This window comes from Myxozyma melibiosi (assembly GCF_037950935.1).
Source record: "Myxozyma melibiosi strain Phaff 52-87 chromosome Unknown BZA70scaffold_1, whole genome shotgun sequence".
Taxonomy (NCBI): Eukaryota; Fungi; Ascomycota; class Lipomycetes; order Lipomycetales; family Lipomycetaceae; genus Myxozyma; species Myxozyma melibiosi.
In genome coordinates this window covers 1,277,582-1,301,745 of record NW_027042915.1, presented here as the reverse complement: position 1 = coordinate 1,301,745, position 24,164 = coordinate 1,277,582, and the positions used below count along the sequence as shown (strand labels likewise).

The window sequence follows — 24,164 nt, the reverse complement described above, 5'->3', positions numbered from 1 at the left end:
AAAAATTAATAAAAATAGTATAATAGAGATTAGAATCATCGGCAGTTCTATGCGATTATTGTACGCGTGACCGTCACGTTCCCCCTACGGCTGCCCTTCCAATCCTCGTCCTTCTCGAGATCGCCGCCAAACTCGTCCGCCGAGCTCGTCGTCGTCGTCGTGGGATCGTACATGAACGTCGCGCCGGAGTAGTCCGAGTTCCCGCCGCTGGACTCGTTCACGCCCACATGGCGTCCGCCGCCGTGCCCGTTCGAGCCGTGCATCGAGGTGACGCCGGAGCCGTGCGTTCGCCGGCTGGCGACGATCGTGTCGTTTGTCGCCGAGGCCCAGAGGGTCGAGAGCGGGAGCGAGAGCACGACGAAGAGCGTGCCGAGAGAGGACATGGGCGGGCCGAGATCGGTGGCCATTTGGATGATTGTCAGCACGAGCGGGATGATCATGATCTGCGTGGTCATGATCAGGATGACCTGCAGAGGACTAAACTCTTTGATGCCGAGGATGCGGCGCTGGCGAATGGCGCGGTAGAGCTTGTAGGAGAATATCGCAGAGTAGAAGGTGATTGAGAAAGCGTAGAGGACCTTGGCAACGATCCACGTCCACTCGGACTGGTAGTACGGGCCGGCGGCGAAGATCGCCTGGATGTTGCGCACGACAGCCAGGATCCAGAACGCGACGGTGGTGACGAGGAGCAAGGCGCAGACCATCGTGACGCGCTGCTGCAGCACGCGGTTCGTGTCGAAAATGACGCGCACCTGGAAGATGAGCGAGAGCTCGATGCCGAGCGTGATGAGAACCTGCATCGCGGCCGTCACGGCGGAGACCACGAGGTCGCGGTGCGAGACGACGCCTTCATATGCGGCAAAGGTGTAGGCAAAATCAGAGAGCGGGCCAAGCGCGTAGGAGATCCAGAGACCGGCGCGCAGAGAGACGAGGAAGAGGCAGATCTCGTTGAAGATGAAGACGGGGGTCTGGCGACGAGACGGCTTTGTGAGGATGGCGAGCACGATGGCGACGGCGGAGCAGGCGCCGATGTGGACGCCGAAGACGGTGCAGGCGGTGATGTAGTACCTGCGCCAGGAATCAAGATCGGCTACAGCGACGGGGGTGTAGGAGCCGTCCGCGACGAGGACCATGAGGGTCTGGTTGGCGGGGGTGTTGTAGATGTTACTGGGATCCATTGCGGGCGAGGTGGTGGGGAGGAGAAGGTGGTGAGGAGAGAGGACAGGGACATATATCAGCAAAACATGGCGAGAAGGAGGAACAGGCAGGGAATAGGGGCCGAAGAGGCAGACAAAGGCGTGAAGTGAGGCCGAGTGAGGAGGTTTTGGATCGAGGAGAGCGAACGGTTGGCGGGGCCGAGCCGCAGGAAGAGAACAATAGCAGGCGTCGCGAGGGGGTTGGTATTGTTCGGGGAGAGGAGGAGGATGTTGGTCAGCGCTGAATCAGCAGAGACCAGAGAACAAGCAGAAGAGAAGAGCGAGAATAAGGAGAGGCAGAGAAGAGTAAAGAGCAGAGAGCAGAGCAGAGCAGAGCAGAACAGAGTGGATCGCGTTGAGCATAGCAAAACACATAGAAGACGAGCCACCACAGCAACCTCACACTCAGTCATGTTGAGTATTCTGATCATATTCAACACATTCGCAAAACATTCAAACAAATGGTCTGCAAATAAACACTCTGCTATTCAACTCAACGTGCTCTCAAGGAGACATCATAGCTAACACGCGCCCCATCCAGGATCATGCAGACCAAGTAACAGCCATCTGCGGGTCCGTTTAATCACTCAATGCCAAACAGACATCTGCACAAACCTGCACGTTTACCCAATATCCTCAACCCCAACAGCAGACTCAGATCATCACCCAAGCACGCTCGGGCACTGCAGAGACGAGAAGAGTAGAGAGTGGCACTCTCGAGAACAGAGCAGAGAGCAGACAAAGCGCGAGCAATGAGCCGCACCTCCAATCTCACTCATCCTCGGCTCCTGCTCACTACACCACCCTCCCTTCCCTCCAATGATCGCGCTCTCCTCCCCACCGCCTAGCATGTCCGACCCAAACATGAGCATGCTCTGGTCAATGCTGGCCGAGCTTTCCTCTACCCTCTCTACAAACCGCGAACTCACCGCGCGCCTCTTCCGCCTCGCAGAGTCCGTCGGCGACTCCTCGACCGCCATCGCCGCCGCCGCGTCCGCACCCAACGGCCTCGAGGAGCTGCAGAAAAGCCTCGAGCACGCAAACGAGACAAAGCAGTCGAATCTCGAGTCTGAGAACGAGCAGCTCCGGAAAGAACTTCTCGCCTTTCGCTCCGAACGCGACGATCTCGACGTCCTCACCCAGCAGTACGACCTCACCGTCTCCCGTATAATGGACGGCCTGCGCGAGTACACCCTCACCCGCGCCGAATCCGTCATCGAGATCCACAAATCATATGCTGCAAAGATAGAGGAAGAACAGCGCCGCTACGACGAGCTGCACAAGTTATACGCCGAGCAGGAGCAACACATCAGAAAACTCTCAGAGTCGTTGCGTCTCGCCTACCGTTTCAACGACGTTGATTCCGAGATCCCGGCCACCTCTGCTACTGCCTCTGGCGACTCGAAGGAATCTACCTTGTCGGTCACAGAAATTCTGTACGCTTTGCAGACCGAAAACGAGGGATTGAAACGGATCATGGGCCTGCGCAACAACCCGTGATCTGCTGCTCTACAAACATCATTTGCATCTAGGAGTTTTTTTTCTTTGTTTTACGGTTTGCTCAATTCCACTCGTATATATTTCGCATTTTGTTAGATTTCAAATCATGATCGCATTCTCAAATAAAAAAGTAAGTATCAAATAACAAACAAAATCATATACCACCTCATAGAAAACAAACTCGTAAAAAGTGCCGGAGCTGCCGTACACATCATCAACATAACCATCACTTGAACGTGATCTGTCCAATTTTCGGATAAGTCGTACCATCATCATCCTGATACGAAAAATGCACCTTCAGCGACTGCCCGATCGTCGACCCGTCACTCGATCCATACACCGGGTGCGCGACGCCGCCGTAATTGTAGCTCGCGCCCGACGTCGTCTTCCACAGCACCGAATTCGTGATATTCCAAGGTCCGAGCGGCGTCGGCGCCGTGATCACGCGGAAAGTACTATCAATCCATCTGTTGAAGAAAATCAAGAGATATTGGTTGTGGTATTCAGAGTAAAACACCGTGCCGGAAGAAAACGGCATCGTGCCCTGGATCGCCGCACTGGACTGTCGACGAGCGGTAGGTATCGGCTGCGTGTACGACCACGTCGACGTCGACGCGTCCCAGTACTGGTATTTTGACGAATCCCAAAATCTCCCGACGGGCACGCTTGCAACGTGGACGTCGTAGCTCGAAGAGTACGTCGCGTCAAGGCCGTAGAGATATGCGACGCCGTTGACGACCATGCTCGCAAACGAGCCGTAGGGATAGGTCGTGTTGTCGAACGCAAACTCGGTGTAGCGCACCGCGCTCATGACGTTTGTCGTCGGATTGATCGAAAGCTGCGCGACCGTGTTGCCTAGGAACGTGTCCGACGTCGACGACGAGTACTTGTTCACCAAGAAGAAATGCGCTGCAGACGTCTCCGAAAGCTGCACGCAGTTTGTGTACGTCCAGAACGCGTACCGCTTCGACGTGACTTTTGACGCCGTCGCCTCGGCGGTCGTCATCGGAATCGGAAGGAAATAGCCCACCGAGTCTGACATTGAGAAATCCTTGAGCGAGGTCGGGTCGCTGAAATCTCTCGCCATCGCGATACTGTTCGTCGCAAAACCGCCCAGCGCCCCGCTGGTTTTATACCCAGTCGTATCGTCAAAGATGAAGAACGTGCGGTTGTACAGCGTACACGAGCCGCCTCCGTCGCGGTAGATCGTGTACGTGTTATCCGGGTCGACCATCTGTCCGTACTCTGTCTTGCTGCTCACAGAGATCGCGCGAGACATCGAGCCCACGTTGTACTTTGGCGAGGCCCATACGACGGGGTTGGAGTATGTCGGGACCGCGTATTGCGTCGAGGCAGTCGCGGTGGTGGTTGTAGTTGTTGAAGTCGACAGGGTGGTAGCAGCCAGCACCTGGACCGCAAACAGCAAAGCAATCGCGACGATAAGACTCATGACGGTAGACAATTGCACTCAATGGCTTAAAGATATGTCCTATAGCCGACGGACAATCCCTCCATTTTATATTCCACGTCTACATCCCTCTCTCCATGACGTGTTTCCTCGTTCGATATCTCACCACGCACAGCTCACCCAAAACCAGTGAAGGAAACCAGTAAAAGCGGAGCCAAGAATGAGACCACTGAGACCAATATGCGCGACCGACCTATAAAACGTACACTAGGGCAATCTAAAAAGTGACTTTGGCCAGCAACAGGTGTTTAATGACGACATGTATTCCAAAAGTAGGTATAGATCAGACCAGAGAATGGACGTTTAACGGTCGCGGAGAAACAGAAACGCTCAGAGATGTGTGGACGACGATACGATAGTCTGATCATGCGTCGTGAGAGATATCGTTCGGTAGCTCGGTGGAGCCAAGCACAGTTAGAAGTTTTGTTCAGATACAGATTCATCAGCAATCGACCGTAGAACATCAAATCTCCACTTCATTCGGAGACCTATACAGTTGAACAGCTCATTGGTATTTTCTGGTACGATGATAGTAATATGCTCCACCGTAATTACTCTATCCACAGTGGTGAATTGGGTATATAGCACTTGGGAACAGTAGTTGGCTCGCCTACCCACCTCCGGTATCTAATGAACAGCTAGCAGGTCGCTACCACTAAATCGTGTTCCGACCGTTGAGATAAGACACCGTTGAAGGAGATGCAGATGCACGCATCCTGCATTAGCGCTATAGATGTCGTCATAGGGACCACCGCAGGATGCCTCTCAACCTCTGTCTGAACAAGTCGGTGTTCAATCAACCTCATCGGACCGGCGATATCCACTTTTCACACCCTTTCGAAATTGATTGGAAGCAGGGTATGAACCGTATCGCGCTTTATTGACCCCGAACTTTGCCCCGGAGAAGATCCAACGAACGAACCTAAAACCCTTTTTTCAGAGAGACGCGAAGTTTGGCTAAACTAACTGAACTAAGCCCACCGAGCCAACAGGGACACTAATTTGGCGCGCCAACGCGTACGAGAAGTATAGGTCATGCCATTGCCTCCTCCCGAGTGTCCTTCAGAGTAGAGTGGAAAGCGAGGCGTTGACAGTAGTTTGAATTTTTCACATTCTTGACCATCGCTCTGGGTCTTGGTAGACGTAATGTTGCTTCGGAAAATCAACTAGCGTAGCCTGCCATCCTTTTCAACGTCCCTCGCACGCATGCGAGAATTCCTGAGACTTCACAGGACCGCAGCACCAGATATCTTATCCTCAGCCCATCTCATCTCTATCTCTCCCTCTGTCCGAGACTGCCGGATCACGGCGTAGCTCATCGGTCTAGACTTTTCCCATATCTCGCCGACATATCTGAATCTGACTTCATATTTCGGATTTGCGCCAATCCTGCCAGAGACCGAGGCCGCGACATGCGCCCTAGTTTACCGAAAAAAACACTAATGATGACAGTCCACTGTATTTCACATCTCTTCTTGTCTATTCACTAACAGAGACAGGCGAGCAGGTGGCTTTGAGCTCCAGTGAGTGCATGGTATACCCTAAGCCTCGTCTTTCCAGAAATCGCAACAGGGCTCATCCTCGCTGTCCTGTTATCATTGTTCTGCGGATGAGAGGACCCCTTCCTTCTCGTTTCTTTTTGACTCATGTTTACACATAACATCTGTTTCAACATCCTGCATCGTGCATACCCTTATCTTGTTTCTAACGGCTTCATCGTTCGTGATCCAGTGATCGCTCTACCAATTATCCTACTCCTCTGCCCTTCAATTTCACAAAACCTGCCTTTGTCGTTATCGCCTCTTTCTGTCTCTGTCCAACAAATTCTATTTCCTTGCACTTTTTTGTGCTTTGCCAAATATTTTCATCAATACCATGCCCCTATACAGCATCTCCACTCTGTGCGTTCTCCCGTACTCTGCGCTGATCATTCTGCATATTCATCCTGCAAACACCGCGAGCCCCCCTATTTCTCATCACACTCATACCCTGCTCCCCACTATGTTCCCTCTCTTCGTTGTCTCTAACCCCCTATTAGATTAAAATTCTATTGTTGGGATCGAAAACTTTTTCCTGCGTTCTGGTCTATGCTCTTATTATTTTATACAGATCGATGATTGTGTGATTAACGAGAGGAATAAACTTGCTGGGATGTCATTACTGTTCCGCCTCTCATGAGCGATTTGTTGAAACTACGGGGATGTTGGAAGTAGCGGTGTACACATGACGACAGAGAATATTATGAGATGAAAAATATAATGTCTATTGTTGACACTATACTACTTGATTATTATGTTGTCTATGATGATCTACCAGCCGTTCCCTCGTGTACTGGTCGATCGCGATCAAAGTCAAGTCCACGAAACTATTCAATACAACACAGTTTCACAATGCTCAGAGATATCTACGTTTATTTTTTTTTCTTTGGGGTTTTACAATACGGACCGCCTCGCGCGCGCCCTTCTCTTCTGTCAGTCACCATTACAGAAACAGTAACCCCGTCTACTGCCAGGAACCATCCACAGCACAGACAGGAAAGACAGAACAGAACGAGCGCGCGCGAAGCGGCTGGTGCCAGGACCGGGAAGAATGCGTTACGCATACTCTTGACCATTACTGGCCAAGAGTTATGTGGGACTCTGCGACTCTCTCGATGTCGCCATACCCACTAAGACCCGACTCCATCCCAAGGCAGTTCATGACCTGCCCCCGTATTGCTGGTTTTGTCAATGTTGTCGCATAATCCGCTCGTCTGTCTTGTTGAGACAAAGACGGTTGGTCGCGCGGACTCTCGACACGACCGTCGCCTAACTCCATGCGACGGCGCAGCTTACCAGCCGCATATGTGTCGAGACGCGAACAACGTAGACGTTTTGAATCCGGATGAGCAACCTGGCTTGAAGAATCTCATCGGATTGACCGCCCTGACCAACTGCGCCAGACTAACTTGATCTCGGCGTTGAAGGGGCGGCCACGCAGGGCACCGAGCCGGCAATGGAAACACAGTGTCTCCCTGAGCATGTGCATGCTCGCTCGGTACTTGCGTTGTTGCGGAGGGTGTCAGGCTCTGGGGATGCTGCGGTGCCGCCACGACGTGTCCTCCCACGTCAGCTCAAGAGCTATGTGGCTCTCGCACTTAGCCCAAGAAGTGTGGCGGCCCCTGGAGTTGACTGACGTCTTCACCCAACGACATCCGCGGTCGTCAGGCTGCTCAACGTCCTTGGTCACCGGTCACCAAGGCCGTTCCTGCAGCAGTTTGCGCGGTAGAGGACCCGTGCGCCTGGATAACCTCTGTTAGTTCAAAGCTCTGTATCGAAAAAGACCGGACTCACTGTATTGTTGCCGTGGTATAGAGAGATCTCAAGCTGAGCCAGTGGATACTATTCTGATCGGCCACTAAGCCCGCGTCGCAGAGACGAAGGGGTGGAGCATCCTCCAGTCGTCCCGCGGGTCCGAGGGGACCTGTTCTACATATCCAAGCAACCCGCCCATACGACTCTCGTCTCTGGGCGGGATCGCCTGGGGGTAAGTGCACAAGAAACAAAAAAGCAGCAAGAATGCCCATCAGGCAGGTACCTAAGTCGATCTATCTCTCGGACTGGAGGACGGAGGGTATCAGAAAGCAAGGGGGATCAGACGGGTATCAAAGTCGATCTATCTCTCGGACTGGTGAGGATGGAGGGGTATCGGAAAGCAAGAGGGGGAGCTATCTAAAAACGAGCGTCGGGGGGTGGGGAGAAGAAGGGAAGAAGAGGCGGGCGCGTGAAGCGGGCGGACTTCAGTGCGCGCGTTGGATATATTGGGGTTTCTCAATATGGCCGAAAGTAAATAACAGTCAACGCGCCGGCCGTTTCGTAATTCTTCTTACCCCTTACGGTAATCCTTTATACCGAGTTTATCTCTTTCGTTGGCTTATTAGTAGTATAAAAAAATAACGATATGATTGTCGGATTTGCAGCGATTCTGTTCATGTAATTCAAGTTCTAGAAAGCACAGAACACGGGGAACGCGACGACATTAACTGCCTTTGACTTTTATCGTTCTGCGCGATCTCTATGATCTCTTGTGATCATGGTATCATATGGCATAACTGATGTATCCGTTACAATGTAAATTTATTGACTTCTCAGCCTCTCAACATTTATCGAGCAAGAAGGCGTATCTCGCCGGAGTACATAGCAATTTCGCATCGCTCTTGCGTTCTCTGTTGAAGCCTTCTCCGCCCACATGCGGACTCTCTATATAGATTACAAAGCTCACGAGCTTAGGATCTACATTTCAGCAACATGATATAAGCTCTCAAACTAATTCACATCGATTTTATCTATTTAATTGACTAAAAAGCATTATACTGAGTATTTTACAAACAGCTTATAAAGGCCAGCAGAACTTGTTTTTTCAAGATTGCGGGCTTAGCTCAGTTGGGAGAGCGTCAGACTGAAGTCACACTTCGGTTGTTAATCTGAAGGTCCTGTGTTCGATCCACAGAGATCGCAATTACTTTTTTCTATTTTTTTTATTCATATGATGATGAATATTTAATAGCTCTATTTTTATTTGCCTGAAGAAGGACATATATTTTGTTACAGAAAATGGATAAACTTGGATGGGAAAATTAATTTATTGACTACCCTACAAACAACAAACACCCCAACACACATCTAAAGAGAAGACAAGATTTGAATACAAAAATATTGCGGCACAAAATTGAAACAAAACAGATAAACCGACACCGTAACCAAGGTCACAACCTAATATGCTTTGGAGCACTGATAAAGAGTATGGAAGTAGAGGATACAACGGGAACAGGTAGTAGTTTTCTACCTGCGACGAGGGATAAAGCGGCCCATGAGAATGGCGGCGATAATGAGGATGAGCAGGACGACGATACCGACGGTGATGATTCTGTTTGTGATCATCCGTCGAGCCATGCCTCGTAGGGTTCTGACACTCTTATCAACATGGCCGTCAGCAGTCATGAGTACGTTGCGAGAGTTGATGATCTGTTCTCGCTGGCCGCGGAGATCGGTCAAGATGCTGGCGCCGATCGTCTCGGTCTCATTAGCCACGCGCTGAGAGTCGCGCAGACGCTGCGACGAGTTCTCGAGTCGGTCGGTGCCGGAGAGAAGTTGCTGGCGCTGGTCCTGCGACATGTCGTCGGCAGACAGAGTGGCGCCGCCGGATGCTCGCGCGCGGGCGCCGAAGAGCTCTTTCCGATCTGCTTGCTCGGTCGCACGGCGGAGATCACGCTTGGCGGTGTCGAGTTCGGCTCGGTAGTTGCGCAGGCGGGCGTTCAGTTTTGCTCGCTGACCAGAGGAGATATTTTGCAGCTCGATGGTCATTTGACCCATCTAGATGACTGTTAGACTCTATGGAGTAAGATATAGGCAGCAGGAGAAATTCTTACGATTTCGTCGGCCTCATCAATAGCACGCTCAGCAGCCCGAATAGATGCCTTCCGTGGTTCTGCAGTGAAAGCGAGTCAGTAAATAGTTGCAACAAACCTGAAACCACAGGTTTATCAAATGAGACGCTCTTACCAGCAGCTAAATCTGGAATCTGATCAATCTTTTGTGTGATTTCAGCATACGCCAGTCTAAAATCAGCCTCATAAGAGGCAAATAATTCCGATCCTCCGTCCATAGTTGTTGTAGGTGCAAGTAAAGAGAAACTGACAATCGGTCAAGATGATGATGTCAGTGGAATTCTGCGAGCCTACGTTCTAAACTGGCGGGTTTGGCGAGGCGTGGCGGGCTCGCTTACCACCACAGGCGGGGCTTGTGGCGGCTTTTATATTTATTTCTGAATTTTTCTTGGGATAAATGACGACAGACAGTTCTGGGCTCGAATTTGTCGATGAGCTGAAGAGGTCGGACTACTTTGTCTGCTGAAAGAATTGGTTCACCGCTGATGGTCTTTGTTATTACCTGATCAATCGACGCGCAAGACCCTCAAAGAAGACAGCACGACGGTTTCTTTTGCTCTTCAATCCATGGATGCACCCGCAAACAACGAGAACGCTTTCAAGCCGCTGTACAAGTTCTACAAGCACCTGCCATATGAGGCCTTTGACGAGTACGCCTTCCGGCCGAGCTCGGCGCCCGAGACTGCGAACTTGATCGACCCGCTCTTTCTGGATGAGTATGAAGAGCTGCATCCGGGTGACGTGACTGTGTCGAGTTTCCTGTACACGCAAGAGACTGTCGATGCCCTGGGAGCGTTTATTTACGATTCAAAGTCCCAAGTTGGCGTTGGAAGCGTGAGTAGCTACCTAGACTCCACGTATTCAGAGATCAGAGTTGCATCTGTTCCTGGGTTGAGGATATATCCCGGTATTCTCCTGCCAGATCTTCAGCGACAGCTGATTGTCAACGTGATTGAAGAATACCTGCCACCGAAAGATCACCTCACGAACCTACATCCGTCATACACAATTCCCGAGCCTTTCAATCTCTTTGGCTACCCTTCAGATCTCAAGATCATGCCCTCTCAGACTTCTTCTACTCCTGCCCAGACTCCGACAACACTAGACGCGCTCCAGTCGCGAAAGCTCCGCTGGGTCACCCTCGGAGGCCAGTACAACTGGACCACGAAACAATACCCGTCATGGGAGCCCCATACTAAAGGGTTCCCAGACTTCCCGCACTCACTCACAACCTTGCTCCGAGGCCTCTCATCTTCAATTTTCAAGTCGTCACTAGTCCCAGAAGCCAGCATCATCAACTTCTACTCCGACGGCGACATCCTCTCTCCACACCAAGACGTCGCCGAGAAATCACACGCCGACCTCGCGTCTCTCAGCATAGGCTGCGAAGCCGTCTTCTTCTGCGGCCTCGACAAATCCAAGCCGCCACTCCAGATCCGCGTGCGCAGCGGCGACATCATCCTCATGGGCGGCGAATCGCGCTTCGCCTATCACGGCGTCGGAAGAGTTTGGGACCGCACCGCGCCGGACTATCTCACGGAATTCGACTATACAAACAACATTCTACCTTCTAATCCAAAGACCTGTGCTGCGCCTGAAGTGTGTCGGGGAAGGGAAAACTATAGCGAGTGGATTTTGTCCAAGAGGATTAATTTAAACATCCGGCAGATGCTGGACTAAAGTACTTGACATTTGTCAGCTTTGTTTTCTTGTCGCTATTACAGTGGTTGGCATTCGTTTATGGGTATAGGATATGATTAAGCTATGATTTGTACGTTTGGCATTTAGGACAATAGATTTTAGATTAAGACTCTTTTCTCTTTTCATTCCGCATATATACCTTCATCGACAGACTAAAATCTTTTCCCATCTCGTTTTTACATTAACACAAACTAGCTACATCGTCAACAAAACCTCAACTTAATACCCTCAGTTTGTCGCCTCACCCTCTCCTGCCATCGGCTGAACCATGTTCGCGTACATATACGGATGCGGCATTTGATACGGCATCGCATAAAGCATCTGTCCATTATAGTCATATGGCGGGATCATTGCCATCCCAGAAGGTGGTGCCGGGGCGGAAGCATTATCAGTGTACCCGCCTTCGTTGGCCTTGGCCGCCGTGTTCATCGCTCCGTTCACGTCGGTATGCTGCTGCTGCGGGGGATAATAAGGGTACGGCATCTGGTATGGCATGTATGGGTACGGCATGGGCGCACCGTTGTTGTCCATATAGGCTGGGTAATTCGGCGGCTCAGCTTGCGAATGAACAGGTGCCTGCATCGGCGGCATCATAAACATCGGATGCTGCATCTGATAATACTCAGGGCCGACCATTCTATTGCCTAAACCAGCTGTCAGTGTCACAAATTCTAATTTCGACGTCACAAGCAAGGAAAATACTAACCGACTACCGGAGGGTAGTAGGAATTGCCGTATAACACTGACCCATCCATATAGTGCTGAGACTGATCCATCTAGATAGTTTGAGTATTAGTATTCTTCAATGGCACATAAAGAACTGCGGAGATAGATACTTACGTCGTCGTAGCTTTGAGGAGATGCCTCATTGTTGAATGACTCTGTGAAGTCCCCGAGTACCGCCTTGCGACCCCGCATCTGCTTCTGCTGCAGCTGTTTTTCTTGACTATAGCCATTGCTGTTTCTCCGCACACCATTAGCGCCCTTGAACGTCGGTGACGATATAACTCTCCGCGCTCGGGGGTCGTGGTAACGAGATGCAAAAGCATTGGCTGCATTGTCGTTACCGTACGCGTCATTGGAATCTCGTTCGCTAGCGGCGTCTTGCTCTGGCCAACTCATCGAAGATTCGGAGTATTTGGGGGCGGGAGCAAGTCTGACCATAGTGGGCACGGCCAAATGATTGTCATAGCTGAGGTAGATTCTGCGCCCAAGGAATAGTGTTTTGTTCTATATATTCAAACTCATCCCTGTTAGAAAAGCACGAAGCAATATGCAAAGATTAGACTGTTTACTGACCTCTTCAACAATAGCACGGCGAGCTTCATCAATGTTCTCAAAGCGAACAAATGCGCTAAGCGGTTCATTTGGGTCTAGATATTGAGGTTAGTGCCTTGATTCGCCGAAGACGGAAAGAATCCTAGGAAACGGTCTTACCCGTACTAGATGTGCGCGAGAGAAGTTGGACATCCATCACTCGCCCGTAAGGTCTGAATTTGTTCTCCAGCATTTCAACCGTGACCTGCTTCGGATCAAGGTTGCGGATAGAGATTGCAGGGTTCTCAGCAGAAGCTGGAATATTCGGATCCGGATTTTGGACATAAAATATAATCAGATCCTGTTGAAGACACTGTCAGTTAGATCAAATCTAGAGATGCCGACTTTTTGGTTTCCAGATAGTTCGTTACCTTCTCGATCCGAAGATCCTAGAAATTTTTCGTCAGCATTAGCGTTACTTTCCCTGAAACATCGTCAAGAGCACTTACAAAATAAGCGTTAATCGCGTCTTCTCGATATTCAAATTTGGCGCACCATCCACTGAGAATACCACGACCGTAAGGCACGTTTGCCACGATCAGTAGCTCTAGCTGGCCATACTTGCTGAAAATCGCTTCCGCTTCCTAATTGACACAAACGCGCTGTTAGAATAGCTTTCAAGTTCGACGGCAATGCAACAGTATACTCACATCGTTATCAATAATGCGCTTAGAAGATGCCAAAAAGACTGATCTATTGACACGAGCAAACTCGCATCTGATGGGGCGATCCAAGATAATCACTCCCCGGCGAGACTCAAGCGCGTCGCGAGCATCCTCAAATGAACGAAGCTGGACGAAGGCATACGGACGGTCGGAGCTGTCTCGATGGACAGTAATATCAACCGGATTCCACTATTGAACGCATGTTAGCCTATAATGGAAGGCAAAAGACGAACTTTTTCAGCAAAATAGATATCCACCTTTGTGAAGACCGTACTGACGGCAACTTTCAAATCCTCCAGCGTATGAGAGGACGAGAGACTAGCAGTGATGGGTTGTTAGCTCTTTTCGAGAAAATGATGACAAAAAGTAACAGTACCTAGCAACGAATATACAAGCCGAAGGGTGCGGTTTTTCGTCAACAATAATCACCATGGAATCGTCTTGAGCAGTGTTCTCTGATCTTCGCGACTCAATCTCGGTATTCTGTTCTGTAAAATCAGAGGCCCCTGTCTGAATCTTGCCGCAGTCTTCCTGATCGGGGGAGCTAAATTCAATCTCTGATGCATGTGCCTCCTCACGGCTGCGCTCGGCAGAGCGATAAGGAGTGGTAGCGGGAGTGGAAGAAAAGTTGACGCTCCGTTTAGACACAGGAGTCGAAAGAGCAGAATTGGAACCATAAGCCACGGGAGCAGATGCGGTTGACATGTCGGTATCATCAGTTTCCATGCGACTGCGTGATACATCAGACATGGAAGACAGAGACATAGGCGGGACGCGTTCATTATCGTTGGAATTTCCTAAAGCAGTAGACATAGGAGGAGACGAGCTGAGCTCAGATGGCTGGTGAAATTGAGAGACAATTTCAGTTTTCGATCGCCGGGGATGCAAAATCGCAACGGATTGATCAAGGCTGCTAGACTGATAGTCGGTGGGATCCGACATGAACATCGGTTGATCCATATTTGCCAGTTTGATTTATAGCTCTGAGTAGCAGCAACAGACCGCAAGGTGCTAGCAAAATCTCAGCAAGCAAAGCCAGGAGGAAAACGATCTAGTGCAAAAACCCGAGAAGTGGTGCCAAAGGATGAAGGAGGAAGAGAAAAGGACGAGCGGGCGAGCGTGCTTATAAGGCCAGCATGCAGATGCGAGCCTTGTGCGACTCTGCCCGCTCGAACCAGAGCGTCAGTTGCTGAGACCACAGATAACACAAGCAAAGATGCGCTCAGATGCTCAGATAACTAGCTATTTACTGCAGAACAGCGACCCCAAATCTGCTGAATAGCGTGTATTTAGACTGCTGAATAGCGTGTTTTCAGAATTGAGACCTGTGAAGCGCGTCGCTGCAACGCTACTTCCGCGCTCGCGAGCGATCAAGAACCTCAAACACAGGAACACTGCCGAAGAATCACAGCACCCGCTTCAGTCCAGTAGCAGCACAGGTACATCTCAGTTATTTCTAGTGAAAAGAACGTTATATTCACAACTGAACAATCAACTCTCTTTCATCTTGCGGCCGACGTTGGCGTGTTCGATCCTACATCTGATAGCAGTTGTCCCAGCGACACTTCTGGGCGTCAAACTGGACGTGCACCCTCCGACCTGCAGCATCTCTCACTATTCCCATGCACAGCCGTAAATAGAGCATCTACAGTCATACTCTTCTCTTCTTAGTTCCCAGATTTCGTAAATATCACGGTCACTTTCAATATCACGATCGCGAGCCTCATCGAATTGAGTTGCAAAGTGAACTCTAAAGAATTACTGATTTTAAAAGCTTTTTTACGCTTTTTCAATCTGCTCCAGATCAGCAACCGAGCCCAGCAGAGTTGAAGCTGCTCCCGTTTATTGAATTAAACAGTATTCGGACTTCACGATGGCATTGACAACTACTAATCTGGAAGGAACGCTTCCCTTGATTGCAAAGGGAAAAGTCCGCGACATCTACACCGTCGACGACTCGACCTTGCTCTTCGTTGCTACCGACCGTATCTCGGCTTATGACGTTATCATGAAAAATGTTAGTAGTTGGACTACGGTATTACCTTCTGCTACTCGGAAACTGACGCTCCATATTTTTTACCTAGGGCATTCCTGAAAAGGGAAAGCTATTGACTCAAATCTCAAAGTTCTGGTTCTCGATCCTCGCCGACGTTTGTCCCAACCACTTCATCACCTGTGACGTCTCGTCCCTTCCCGAGCCTGTCCAGAAATACAAGGACCAGCTCGAGGGCCGCAGCATGCTCGTCCGCAAGTTTAAGATTTTGCCCATCGAGGCTATCGTTCGTGGATATCTCACAGGATCAGCGTGGAAGGAATATAAGAGCAAAGGAACCGTCCACGGCATCAAGGTCAGAGAAGGTATGCGCGAAAGCGAGGCCTTCGATACTCCGATCTATACTCCGAGTACCAAGGCCGAGCTTGGGGAGCACGATGAAAACATTCACCCTGACGAGGCTGTTAAGATCATCGGCGAAGAGAACGCAAAGAAGATTGCTGAATTGGCAGTTAAGCTGTACGTCAAGGCCAAGGACTACGCCGCCGGGCGAGGAATTATAATAGCCGACACAAAGTTCGAATTCGGTGTGGATGAGAGCGGCAACATCGTGCTCGTTGATGAGGTTCTGACTCCGGATTCCTCGCGCTTCTGGCGCGCTGACACTTATGCCCTCGGACAGGGGCAGGACAGCTACGATAAGCAATTCCTTCGTAACTGGCTCACTTCTAACGATCTCGCGTACAAAGATGGTGTCGAGATGCCCGCTGAGATTGCCGAGAAGACTCGTGAAAAGTACATTGAGGCCTATGAGCAGCTCACTGGCTCCAAGTGGGCAAATTAAGCTAAGCATGGTTTTCGAGAGTAGAATAATTTAATAACAAATAGAGCCTCAATAAAAGTGGATTATCAACATTACATGTACAACCAGTAACTAACAATTGTAAATCAATTATAACTCCATCGGATTAGGATCTTTTCTCTTTCTCTCCTCGAATTCGGAAAGTTTCTTCTCTGACTCTGCCGCAGCCGCCGGGTTATTCCTCTTCCAATTTTCGTACCGCACCCGTCTCTCCTGCAGGTATTTCATTGCCTCATCGTCGGTAATCGCCTTGATCCAGCCTACCTTTAGACTGAAAGGTCCGTATCTTCTGTCTAGCAAACCGATACCAACGGTTTTCACTTTCGCTTGGTCAATCTGCTGGTGCTGCTCGACTCTTCCCCAGTGCGTGAGCAGGAAGTTCTTGAACGGGATCTGTAGGAATTAAAGTTAATGATATATGCTTTAACATTGAGTGCAAATAGCACAGTGAACGTACAACTGCAATCTCCCAATTCCCGGGGTCATAAAGAAACAATCGGTGCTGATGAATCTCCGTCGGCAGCGCGGTCTTGGACTGCAAGTTGACAAAGTACTTTCTCCGGTCACCTTTCACCCTCATCGCGATATGTGTCGCATCAGACAAATTCCAGTAAATAACATCATCCTTAAAGTTCCTCGGCCGATCCTTAGTTCGAAACATTGCGTATCCCGAGCGCGTGACTTCTGGTCTCGAAGGCGGAAGATCCAGCGATAAATTTCCATGGAAATGCGCGCACTTTTCTTTCTCGTCCCAGTCGAGGTTTACGGTACTATAACCACCGAGCTCTTGATCGGACCGGGTAAGGCATTTCGAGATTGACTCCGGAGAGTCGAACTTGATCAAATCAAAGACTTCCTGGCGGGTCATTTGCGCGGTGGTGCCTGCGGATTGCAGTTGGGTTAGCGAGGTGTACGCGCTTGTGTAGAGCATGGAATTCTTTCCGGAAACACTTACTGCTCTTGACGAGAACCTTCAAGGCACGCAGAGACCGTGCTAGAAATCCTTCTGTAGTCACCATCTTGTACTTAGCATGAGTGTAGCGTAAAGTCTCTCTGTGTTATCAACCCAAGTCGTGATCCTTCACCAAGTTCCCGTGAGCCCGACTCTAGCCTCTCGAAGAAAACGCTTTCAGGCTCACGTGAGACACGCTTTCACAATCACAGTCTCTGAGCCGCACGATGCGATGACTTCTCGATTTTGCAATCAGCAAACCGAGGATCAAAAAAATCTCGACTTTGAAGAGATCTGGATATCGAGTGAGCACGATGATCACCCCGCAGTTTTCGGTACGGCAGGACGACGAGTATGTGTATATTGACATAAAGGTCGTTCATCTAAAGGTTGGAACCCAACTTGTATCCTTTCTCGGTCTTGCACTTAAACTAACCATTGGTATCTATATGCTCTTAGGCCCAGAATGCAGAGATCAGCGCTGAGGGCGATGTCTTTTGGTTTTCTCTGTCGCCGTACTACTTGCGGTAAGTAGTTCTAATGCAGCACCAAATATTGTTAACCTCTTGCTCTAACTCTCGTCGCAGCCTCCATTTTCCGGGAAACATAGTAGACGACGACCGCGCAAGCGCTTCTTTAGACATTTCAAAATCGATACTGAACGTGAAATTCCCCAAAGAGACGCCCGGTGAAGTGTTTCCAGACCTAGATCTGATGACAAAACTGCTAGCTCGTGTTAAGGAGCCTTCAGATACCCAAGAATCATCAGCTACAGCGGAAGCTGCTAAGTTGGATGGCTCGGAGGCGCCGGTGAAGAAACCTCTGATTCAGGAGATTGGATCAACGCCTAACGATGATTCCGAGATGCAAGACGATCCGGCAGACTTGAGCGAGAAACAAAAGAGCTATATTCAAGAGATGACCGACGCCCAGTCTTTTGACTGGCAGATCGAGCAGGAGATGCCAGACAGCGAAGAGCTTTTAACAGCCAGATATGGGTTCAATCTACAGTACAGTGGGTATCTGCAGCAAACCAGAGATATAGGCAACGACATAAACGACCTAGATGACCCCGAAACTAGTACTATCGAATCGAGACGTGAGGAACGGATCAAGAAGGAAAACGAGAAATTCGACCCGGACTATTACTACGCAGACTTTGCGGGCAACGACGAGATTCCTGCGCTCATCGCCTACGAGCCGTCGTTAATACGACTGGCAAAGGAGGTGCCAGGCACAACTGCTGAGGTTGAATTTTCGGAAGAAGAAAAGAAGAAGATGTTGGAGCTGCCTCGAAGAACTTACATGATCGATTCGATGGAGAGCATGAGATCGTTATATCTCAACCTGATTCCCATCGTTTTCGCTTATTGCTACGATATGCGGACAATGATGGACGATCACACTTCAGAATCAGCCTGGACGGTTGGAAAATTAGCAGCAAACGTGGCCTGTCTTGACTCTTCATTCCCCTCGATTCAACAGATCAAGATAGCCTGCCTCCGGAGAGCTCTCGCATACCCGCTTTACCGAAACTACGACCTTGCCCTGAAATGCTGGGAAGATTCGCACCTGATATTGCGGGCAGGAAAACGAGTAGTTTTGAAAGCTCTGCTGGACGTGAATCATCTATTCGCGTTCCACGACGTATATTACGTTTACTCGAAAATCGTCACCGAGGACTACTGCTCCTGGATCCAGACCGCGAACGACGCAGTTTTGCAAAGCTTGGCGAATGATATGAAGAATTGCCAGACCTCAAAAGAGGATCTCTCATGGGGCCTTGAGGCTATAGAAACAGCAGCAGTATAGGTTTTATATAATACAAAGAATCAGGTCATGATCATGAGCATAGTAAGATTAATCAGAAATGGGGCAACGATGCAAATTACCAAACCAGCCAACCAAACTTATCCCGAACAATATAAAGAATGATAAGAAAAATCCCCTTTTTACCGATCCACCGGGAAAACAAATCCCACTTTATTTATCAAGATGACGCTATAAAAGGAAGGAAACCAAAAACGAGAGCTGAACGAAATTTGGGAGAGCGAGTAGACATTTAATTTAATCTGTCTTTTTCAGAGGAGTTTATACGATCTAGCGATCGTCTTCCAGACTCAGATGATTTCCGTTATACGTCCCACGATCAGAGTTCTCGCCATCAGAGAAATCGTGAATAGTTTGTGGGCCAGAAGGTGAAGTCGATCTCGACCGCTGGTCGTTGGCGGGGTCATGAGCTGCAAGATTTGGAACTCTGAAAGTTTCTTCAGGCTCGGTCTCCGGAGGTTGATAGCCGTATCCTAGAAACGTACCAACAGCACCAAAAACCCAACCTAGCCCGCTCGAGACTCCCTGCTGCACACGGCCAAGAGCAGTCGTTGGGATGAAGGCACTGGAATAATTGGAGACCGGTTTCAGAATAAGGGTGGCAGTAGGGTGTAAACCCAATGCAACAAGGGTCTCCTGTTCGTCCGAGGCTGAGAATATTTTGTGGGGAAACTGGCTGATTATCGAATATGGAACATCACCGTCTGTCCTATTAGAGTCGATCCATACTCTTACATCACCCAAAGTAGCTTCAAGTGGAAATCTTTGCTTGATAGATGAGCCGTCAAATAGTCTGATTGCCAGCGCAGAGTCGTTGTGGTGATGAATGTCCTTAGTCACTTTCTTGTCTGACCCCCTGGCCGGGAGCTCGGAGGATAAACGAGATGACAGTCCCTGACTCCTGGCCTTCCGTTCTTCCCGGTCGTCCTGTAATAGCTTCAATATGCGCTGGCGCTCCTCAGACTCCTGCAGTCTCTTGCGTCGTAGCTCTTCTCGATATCTTTCGTTGCTGGACTGTGAAGAAGAATCAGACGGCGTAGTCATAGCAGATTGCTTTCTCTTCTCGCTGGTCGCGGATGGCAGTGGAGTAGTAGCTGGCATAGTCGCACTAGCAGCGGGCTGCTGACGAGGTTGCTGACGAGGCTGGGTGACAGAGGGAGAGCTTGCAGCTGGAGTAGAGGCGGTTGCTGGAGTGGAGATGGGAGTGGACGTAGAATACTGGGCACTTGAAGGTAGCTGTTGGGTCGGTGTTGCGGTAGAGGTGGGCATTGTCGCGGGAGCAGCGGCAGCAGGTGGTGCGGGGGAATCGCCAGGCACCACTGATCGCTTTAGCCGCTCGATAAGAGTACTTGTTGTGATATCGCCATATGCGTAGTCAACCATGGATCCGTTGCTATCTCTGAATTTAGCATCACTTCAACAAAGCAATCAATAGATGGTTATAGTTCGTACTTGATGACGTAGAGAGAGGGAACGTGAGTGATAGGGAAGATCTGAGCGAAATAACCAGCTTGGGTCGAGCCGTTCTCGAGTCTGAGAGAGACCGCGTATCTCAACAGAATATCGTCGACCTATAGTATGAAACGTATCAGAATCTGCAAACAACACGATCTTATCAAGAACCGGACGCGGCATACCTCATCGTCACCAAGGAGATCATGCGCCCATCTGTTCGATTCCTCGCTTTCGTCTATTCATGCGCGTGTTAGCTTGATAGACCAGAAGCCAGTCCTGTGCCCACACTCGAAGCACAACTCTAGTAGCACATACCTGCAATAAACACGACGAGAGGCAGATGCTCTTGGACAGATCGACTGACCGCAGCCTCTACCGAGGTCTCGAACACCTGCCTTTCCTGGATTGAGGAACTAGTCGACATCACTCCTTCGACCTTCTGCTTTGATGATGGGGTTGAATCGCGTTTGCTGAGCAGAACAAGCAAATATCAACAACCGTGATAAGTAAGTATCCCTTATAGCCGTACTTGCGTATGCGTATGCTCTGAGGACTGAAGAGTGAATTGGGCGCGTGGATTATTATTCTCAGCCTAAACCTGCCCGTCCTGTGATCTGCCCCGACCTCCGAACCCTTTTCCTGACTTTGGCCTTCAAACCTTAAATCTCGGAGTCTTCCTCGCACCGCTTCTCGCAGTCTGACCGCGTTCATATCGGCAGTCAAGATGCAGTGCCTTAAATCAGCGGTCCTGAGGCAGAATGCCGCGTTCATGCTGCATAGCGCCCGTCGGCCGGCTGTTTTTGCTATGCCGTCGGTTCTGTCGGCGCGACAATTGCCAGCCCATAGGTCGGTATCGACAATGTATGACTGGGAGAGCATCAAGACGAAGCCGGAGAGGACCATGAGGCGAGCATCTGTATTGACACTTATGTGTACGCAATCGCCTTTTATATCTGTATCAAACGAAACAAACAAGGCATTTTGGCTAACTATACTCGCTCACGATAGTGCTCATGCCGATAATATCATTTGGTCTCGCGGCATGGCAAGTATACCGACTCGAGTGGAAAACGAATCTCATTGCTGAATACGAGAACCGATTGCTTCTCCCTCCTTTGGTTCTGCCGCCCAAACTTGAGTAGGTAGTCCCCGTTATTTTTCATATTGACTTATTGTACATTGGAAAAGGAGCTAACTTCTCCACCCCAATTAGCTCGGAGGCGATAAACAAGCTGCAATATCGAAGAGTTCTCACAAAGGGAAAGTTCCGCTACGATCAAGAGTTCCAAGTTGGTCCGCGATTGTATGAAGGAGAGAACGGTTACGCGGTTATTACTCCTTTCGAACGGGAGGACGGATCGACTATACTGATCAATCGTGGGTGGATTCGAAAAGATATGGCTGACCAGTCGAAACGGTCCAAAGCAGCGATGGTAAGTTTGGTGCTTAGTCTTTGGAAGTGGTCGACTTTCATGGCTCAATTTTTTATGTTCAAGACATCAGCTAACTAACCATATGTAGCCCGAGGGACCCGTATTTGTCGAGGGCCTGATCAAATCGCCCGCTAAGCCAAACTACTTCACTCCAAAAAACGTGCCCGAGAAAAATGAGTTTTATTTTGTCGACGTTGAAGAATTCGCCAGAATGACGAACGCGGAGCCAGTCATCATCGAGGAACTTGTCACACAATATCTCGACTCCGACGCATTCGTTTCCTGGGAAACGTTGTCAGACCAAGGTATCCCGATCGGTCGTCTGCCCAAGCATGACCTCCGCAACACTCACTCTCAGTACATCGCTACCTGGGCTGGCGTATTTCTCGCGACTTCTGTTATGTGTGTGATGATGCTGCGGTCGCCCAAGACGAGTAAGGCCAGAAAGGTGCAGCACGCGAGGAAGTACTATTCGTGATTATGGCTAGTTGCCAACTGTGCGTTTGTACCGAAAATTGTAAAGGTTTCCAGGTTCGATGCCGGCGAGATGGTCAACTATGTTGTATATATGGCTCAGGCAGCGAGTATTTAGATTGTAAATAAAATCACCAATTATGAAATGACTCCCGAGATCGCTGCTGTTTTTCGTATTGGCTGGGACATGAAGTTCCGTTATAGGAAGTTCAGGTACGGCTGCTCGAGGCCAAATAGAAATTGCGCCGCACGAAGGCGTCTTGTTCTGGAACGCCAGATAGAAGAAAGTCCCAGCAGCCCTCCCGTTGTCGCTCAACCCCCACTTCCATAGACCAGAGAAACACAATGTCTGCGAATACAATTCCAGCCAACCGGAAGACTGGATTTATTGATACAGTAGACGAGAAAGAGGCGAAGAGCTTTTCTTCTACCGCCAGCCCGATTGGCAAAGGACAGCTCGTCAAGGCTGCCTCTGCTGTTGCTCAGATCGCTTCTGCGCAGTGGATTCTCATTCTGGGCCTCATTTTCGGGGGTTGCTGCTCAAATGTCTTTACATTGGAGGCTATAGTACAGTGAGTTTGATTGTGTTTAGCATGTCGGTTGGTTTCTGCAGGAAATTGTGAGCTAACGGTCGACTGTTTCATCACGACAGAGAAAACACAAATGCTGGTTCGTCAACTGCTGTCTAATACGTGTATATTCGATGATCCACAACTGACCACATTTACTACAGGAAACCTGATAACGTTTATTCAATTCCTATTTGTTGCTACAGAAGGCTACATTCACTTCTTCGCACCTACCCAACCACCTCTCTTCATCGCCAAGCCCCACGTGCCATTCCAGCGCTATGCCGTGGGGGTTACGCTGTTCTTCCTAGTCTCAGTGCTCAACAACTTTGTATGGAAATACCACATCTCTATTCCGGTTCATATCATCTTCAGATCGGGCGGTCCTCTGTTTTCGTTGGTCGTCGGGTTCATCTACGGCAAAAAGTTTAGCAGGGCGCAGATTGCTAGCGTGGTCATTTTGACTGCCGGCGTTATCTGCGCTACATTATTCGACGCGAAGAATGTCAAAGATAAGGTATTTGTTCCTTTACTATGACTGGTGAGATACTTTTACTGACTGTAGGATCAGAAGGAGGGAACAACGGAAACATCAAACACCAGAGAGTTTGCGATCGGAATACTCATCCTCTTCCTAGCTCAAGTGCTATCTGCTGTAATGAGCCAGATCAACGAGAACACCTACAAGAAATACGGAAGTTTCTGGCGTGAAAACCTTTTTTATATGGTACGGTGCTGCTGCTTAGACAAACTAAATTTGGAATATATGGCTTGAATGTACGCTAACCAGCACTAATAGCATTTTCTTACGTTGCCGCTATTCTATCCCGTGCGGAACTCAATCATCGATGAATTCCACAATCTCGCAAAATCGACACCCGTTTCTGTTACTCCTCCAATATTGTCAGCCTTGGTTCCTCAAGTGTGTATCCCAAAGCAGATTCTATACTTGCTACTAAACGCAGCCACCCAGTATATCTGCGTGAGGGGCGTTAACAATCTAGCCGGCAGTGCGACCGCAGTCACGGTGACGATCGTACTTAATGTAAGAAAATGCGTGAGTTTGTTGTTGTCGATCTATCTGTTTGGAAACAAACTGTCGCTGGGAACCACTGCTGGTGCCATACTCGTGTTTGGAGGAGCTGCTTGGTATAGCATTGAGATTTCGCGCTTGCGACAAGCTGCAAAGTCGTTAAAGAGTGCATAGAGACTCGCATATTTCGTAGATTTTCCTTTTCCGGTGTTCATTATCTGGAGTTTTCTTGTTGTTTGCTTATATCTAAACTCTAATCTAATGAGCATAAAATGCATTATATATATACTA

General features: G+C 49.4%; 12 protein-coding genes and 1 non-coding gene across 13 annotated transcripts; 7 read left to right on the top strand and 6 right to left on the bottom strand.

The window, feature by feature from the left end:
- Positions 1 to 35: 35 nt before the first annotated feature.
- On the bottom strand, positions 36 to 1,301 carry BZA70DRAFT_18144 (fungal pheromone mating factor STE2 GPCR-domain-containing protein). The gene has a single exon (XM_064909947.1). The coding sequence runs from the start codon at positions 1,176 to 1,178 to the stop codon at positions 48 to 50; it is 1,131 nt and encodes a 376-aa protein (XP_064770573.1). The 5' UTR covers positions 1,179 to 1,301; the 3' UTR covers positions 36 to 47.
- A 612-nt stretch (positions 1,302 to 1,913) lies between these two features.
- BZA70DRAFT_271581 (uncharacterized protein) lies at positions 1,914 to 2,854 on the top strand. Its single transcript, XM_064911504.1, has one exon. It carries the CDS (start codon positions 2,016 to 2,018, stop codon positions 2,694 to 2,696), a length of 681 nt encoding a protein of 226 aa, XP_064770572.1. The 5' UTR covers positions 1,914 to 2,015; the 3' UTR covers positions 2,697 to 2,854.
- Positions 2,855 to 2,922: 68 nt separating this feature from the next.
- BZA70DRAFT_264902 (uncharacterized protein) lies at positions 2,923 to 4,146 on the bottom strand (the record flags this gene model as incomplete). Its single annotated transcript, XM_064910932.1, has 1 exon — positions 2,923 to 4,146. The coding sequence occupies one exon, from the start codon at positions 4,144 to 4,146 to the stop codon at positions 2,923 to 2,925; it is 1,224 nt and encodes a 407-aa protein (XP_064770571.1).
- Positions 4,147 to 8,570: 4,424 nt separating this feature from the next.
- On the top strand, positions 8,571 to 8,660 carry BZA70DRAFT_t20. The gene has a single exon. It is a non-coding gene; the product is annotated as a tRNA-Phe (tRNA).
- A 94-nt stretch (positions 8,661 to 8,754) lies between these two features.
- On the bottom strand, positions 8,755 to 9,889 carry BZA70DRAFT_271572 (vesicle transport v-SNARE protein N-terminus-domain-containing protein). Its single transcript, XM_064911503.1, has 3 exons — positions 9,705 to 9,889; positions 9,572 to 9,630; positions 8,755 to 9,515 (listed from the first exon to the last, which is right to left on the bottom strand). Exons 1-3 carry the CDS (start codon positions 9,805 to 9,807, stop codon positions 8,985 to 8,987), a joined length of 693 nt encoding a protein of 230 aa, XP_064770570.1. The 5' UTR covers positions 9,808 to 9,889; the 3' UTR covers positions 8,755 to 8,984.
- Positions 9,890 to 9,934: 45 nt separating this feature from the next.
- On the top strand, positions 9,935 to 11,405 carry BZA70DRAFT_271569 (uncharacterized protein). The gene has a single exon (XM_064911502.1). The coding sequence runs from the start codon at positions 10,157 to 10,159 to the stop codon at positions 11,267 to 11,269; it is 1,113 nt and encodes a 370-aa protein (XP_064770569.1). The 5' UTR covers positions 9,935 to 10,156; the 3' UTR covers positions 11,270 to 11,405.
- BZA70DRAFT_271566 (uncharacterized protein) lies at positions 11,400 to 14,350 on the bottom strand. The gene is made up of 10 exons (XM_064911501.1): positions 13,649 to 14,350; positions 13,530 to 13,590; positions 13,258 to 13,461; positions 13,057 to 13,191; positions 12,979 to 12,996; positions 12,728 to 12,908; positions 12,590 to 12,663; positions 12,131 to 12,520; positions 11,997 to 12,066; positions 11,400 to 11,934 (listed from the first exon to the last, which is right to left on the bottom strand). Exons 1-10 carry the CDS (start codon positions 14,230 to 14,232, stop codon positions 11,519 to 11,521), a joined length of 2,133 nt encoding a protein of 710 aa, XP_064770568.1. The 5' UTR covers positions 14,233 to 14,350; the 3' UTR covers positions 11,400 to 11,518.
- A 649-nt stretch (positions 14,351 to 14,999) lies between these two features.
- Positions 15,000 to 16,134, top strand: BZA70DRAFT_243870 (uncharacterized protein). The gene is made up of 2 exons (XM_064910598.1): positions 15,000 to 15,289; positions 15,357 to 16,134. Exons 1-2 carry the CDS (start codon positions 15,146 to 15,148, stop codon positions 16,107 to 16,109), a joined length of 897 nt encoding a protein of 298 aa, XP_064770567.1. The 5' UTR covers positions 15,000 to 15,145; the 3' UTR covers positions 16,110 to 16,134.
- Positions 16,135 to 16,163: 29 nt separating this feature from the next.
- Positions 16,164 to 17,382, bottom strand: BZA70DRAFT_17926 (complex I intermediate-associated protein 30-domain-containing protein). Its single transcript, XM_064909926.1, has 3 exons — positions 17,083 to 17,382; positions 16,585 to 17,009; positions 16,164 to 16,520 (listed from the first exon to the last, which is right to left on the bottom strand). Exons 1-3 carry the CDS (start codon positions 17,144 to 17,146, stop codon positions 16,218 to 16,220), a joined length of 792 nt encoding a protein of 263 aa, XP_064770566.1. The 5' UTR covers positions 17,147 to 17,382; the 3' UTR covers positions 16,164 to 16,217.
- Positions 17,383 to 17,393: 11 nt separating this feature from the next.
- Positions 17,394 to 18,891, top strand: BZA70DRAFT_234416 (SHQ1 protein-domain-containing protein; the record flags this gene model as incomplete). The annotated part of the gene is made up of 4 exons (XM_064910294.1): positions 17,394 to 17,468; positions 17,539 to 17,606; positions 17,667 to 17,814; positions 17,869 to 18,891. 4 exons carry the CDS (start codon positions 17,394 to 17,396, stop codon positions 18,889 to 18,891), a joined length of 1,314 nt encoding a protein of 437 aa, XP_064770565.1.
- Positions 18,892 to 19,035: 144 nt separating this feature from the next.
- Positions 19,036 to 20,941, bottom strand: BZA70DRAFT_17933 (uncharacterized protein). The gene is made up of 4 exons (XM_064909927.1): positions 20,680 to 20,941; positions 20,547 to 20,599; positions 20,362 to 20,480; positions 19,036 to 20,302 (listed from the first exon to the last, which is right to left on the bottom strand). Exons 1-4 carry the CDS (start codon positions 20,786 to 20,788, stop codon positions 19,180 to 19,182), a joined length of 1,404 nt encoding a protein of 467 aa, XP_064770564.1. The 5' UTR covers positions 20,789 to 20,941; the 3' UTR covers positions 19,036 to 19,179.
- Positions 20,942 to 21,377: 436 nt separating this feature from the next.
- On the top strand, positions 21,378 to 22,275 carry BZA70DRAFT_234272 (SURF1 family-domain-containing protein; the record flags this gene model as incomplete). Its single annotated transcript, XM_064910290.1, has 3 exons — positions 21,378 to 21,502; positions 21,578 to 21,797; positions 21,886 to 22,275. 3 exons carry the CDS (start codon positions 21,378 to 21,380, stop codon positions 22,273 to 22,275), a joined length of 735 nt encoding a protein of 244 aa, XP_064770563.1.
- Positions 22,276 to 22,572: 297 nt separating this feature from the next.
- Positions 22,573 to 24,160, top strand: BZA70DRAFT_271549 (UAA transporter). Its single transcript, XM_064911499.1, has 5 exons — positions 22,573 to 22,843; positions 22,924 to 22,940; positions 23,005 to 23,357; positions 23,412 to 23,567; positions 23,640 to 24,160. The coding sequence occupies exons 1-5, from the start codon at positions 22,617 to 22,619 to the stop codon at positions 24,045 to 24,047; spliced, it is 1,161 nt and encodes a 386-aa protein (XP_064770562.1). The 5' UTR covers positions 22,573 to 22,616; the 3' UTR covers positions 24,048 to 24,160.
- Positions 24,161 to 24,164: the final 4 nt, after the last annotated feature.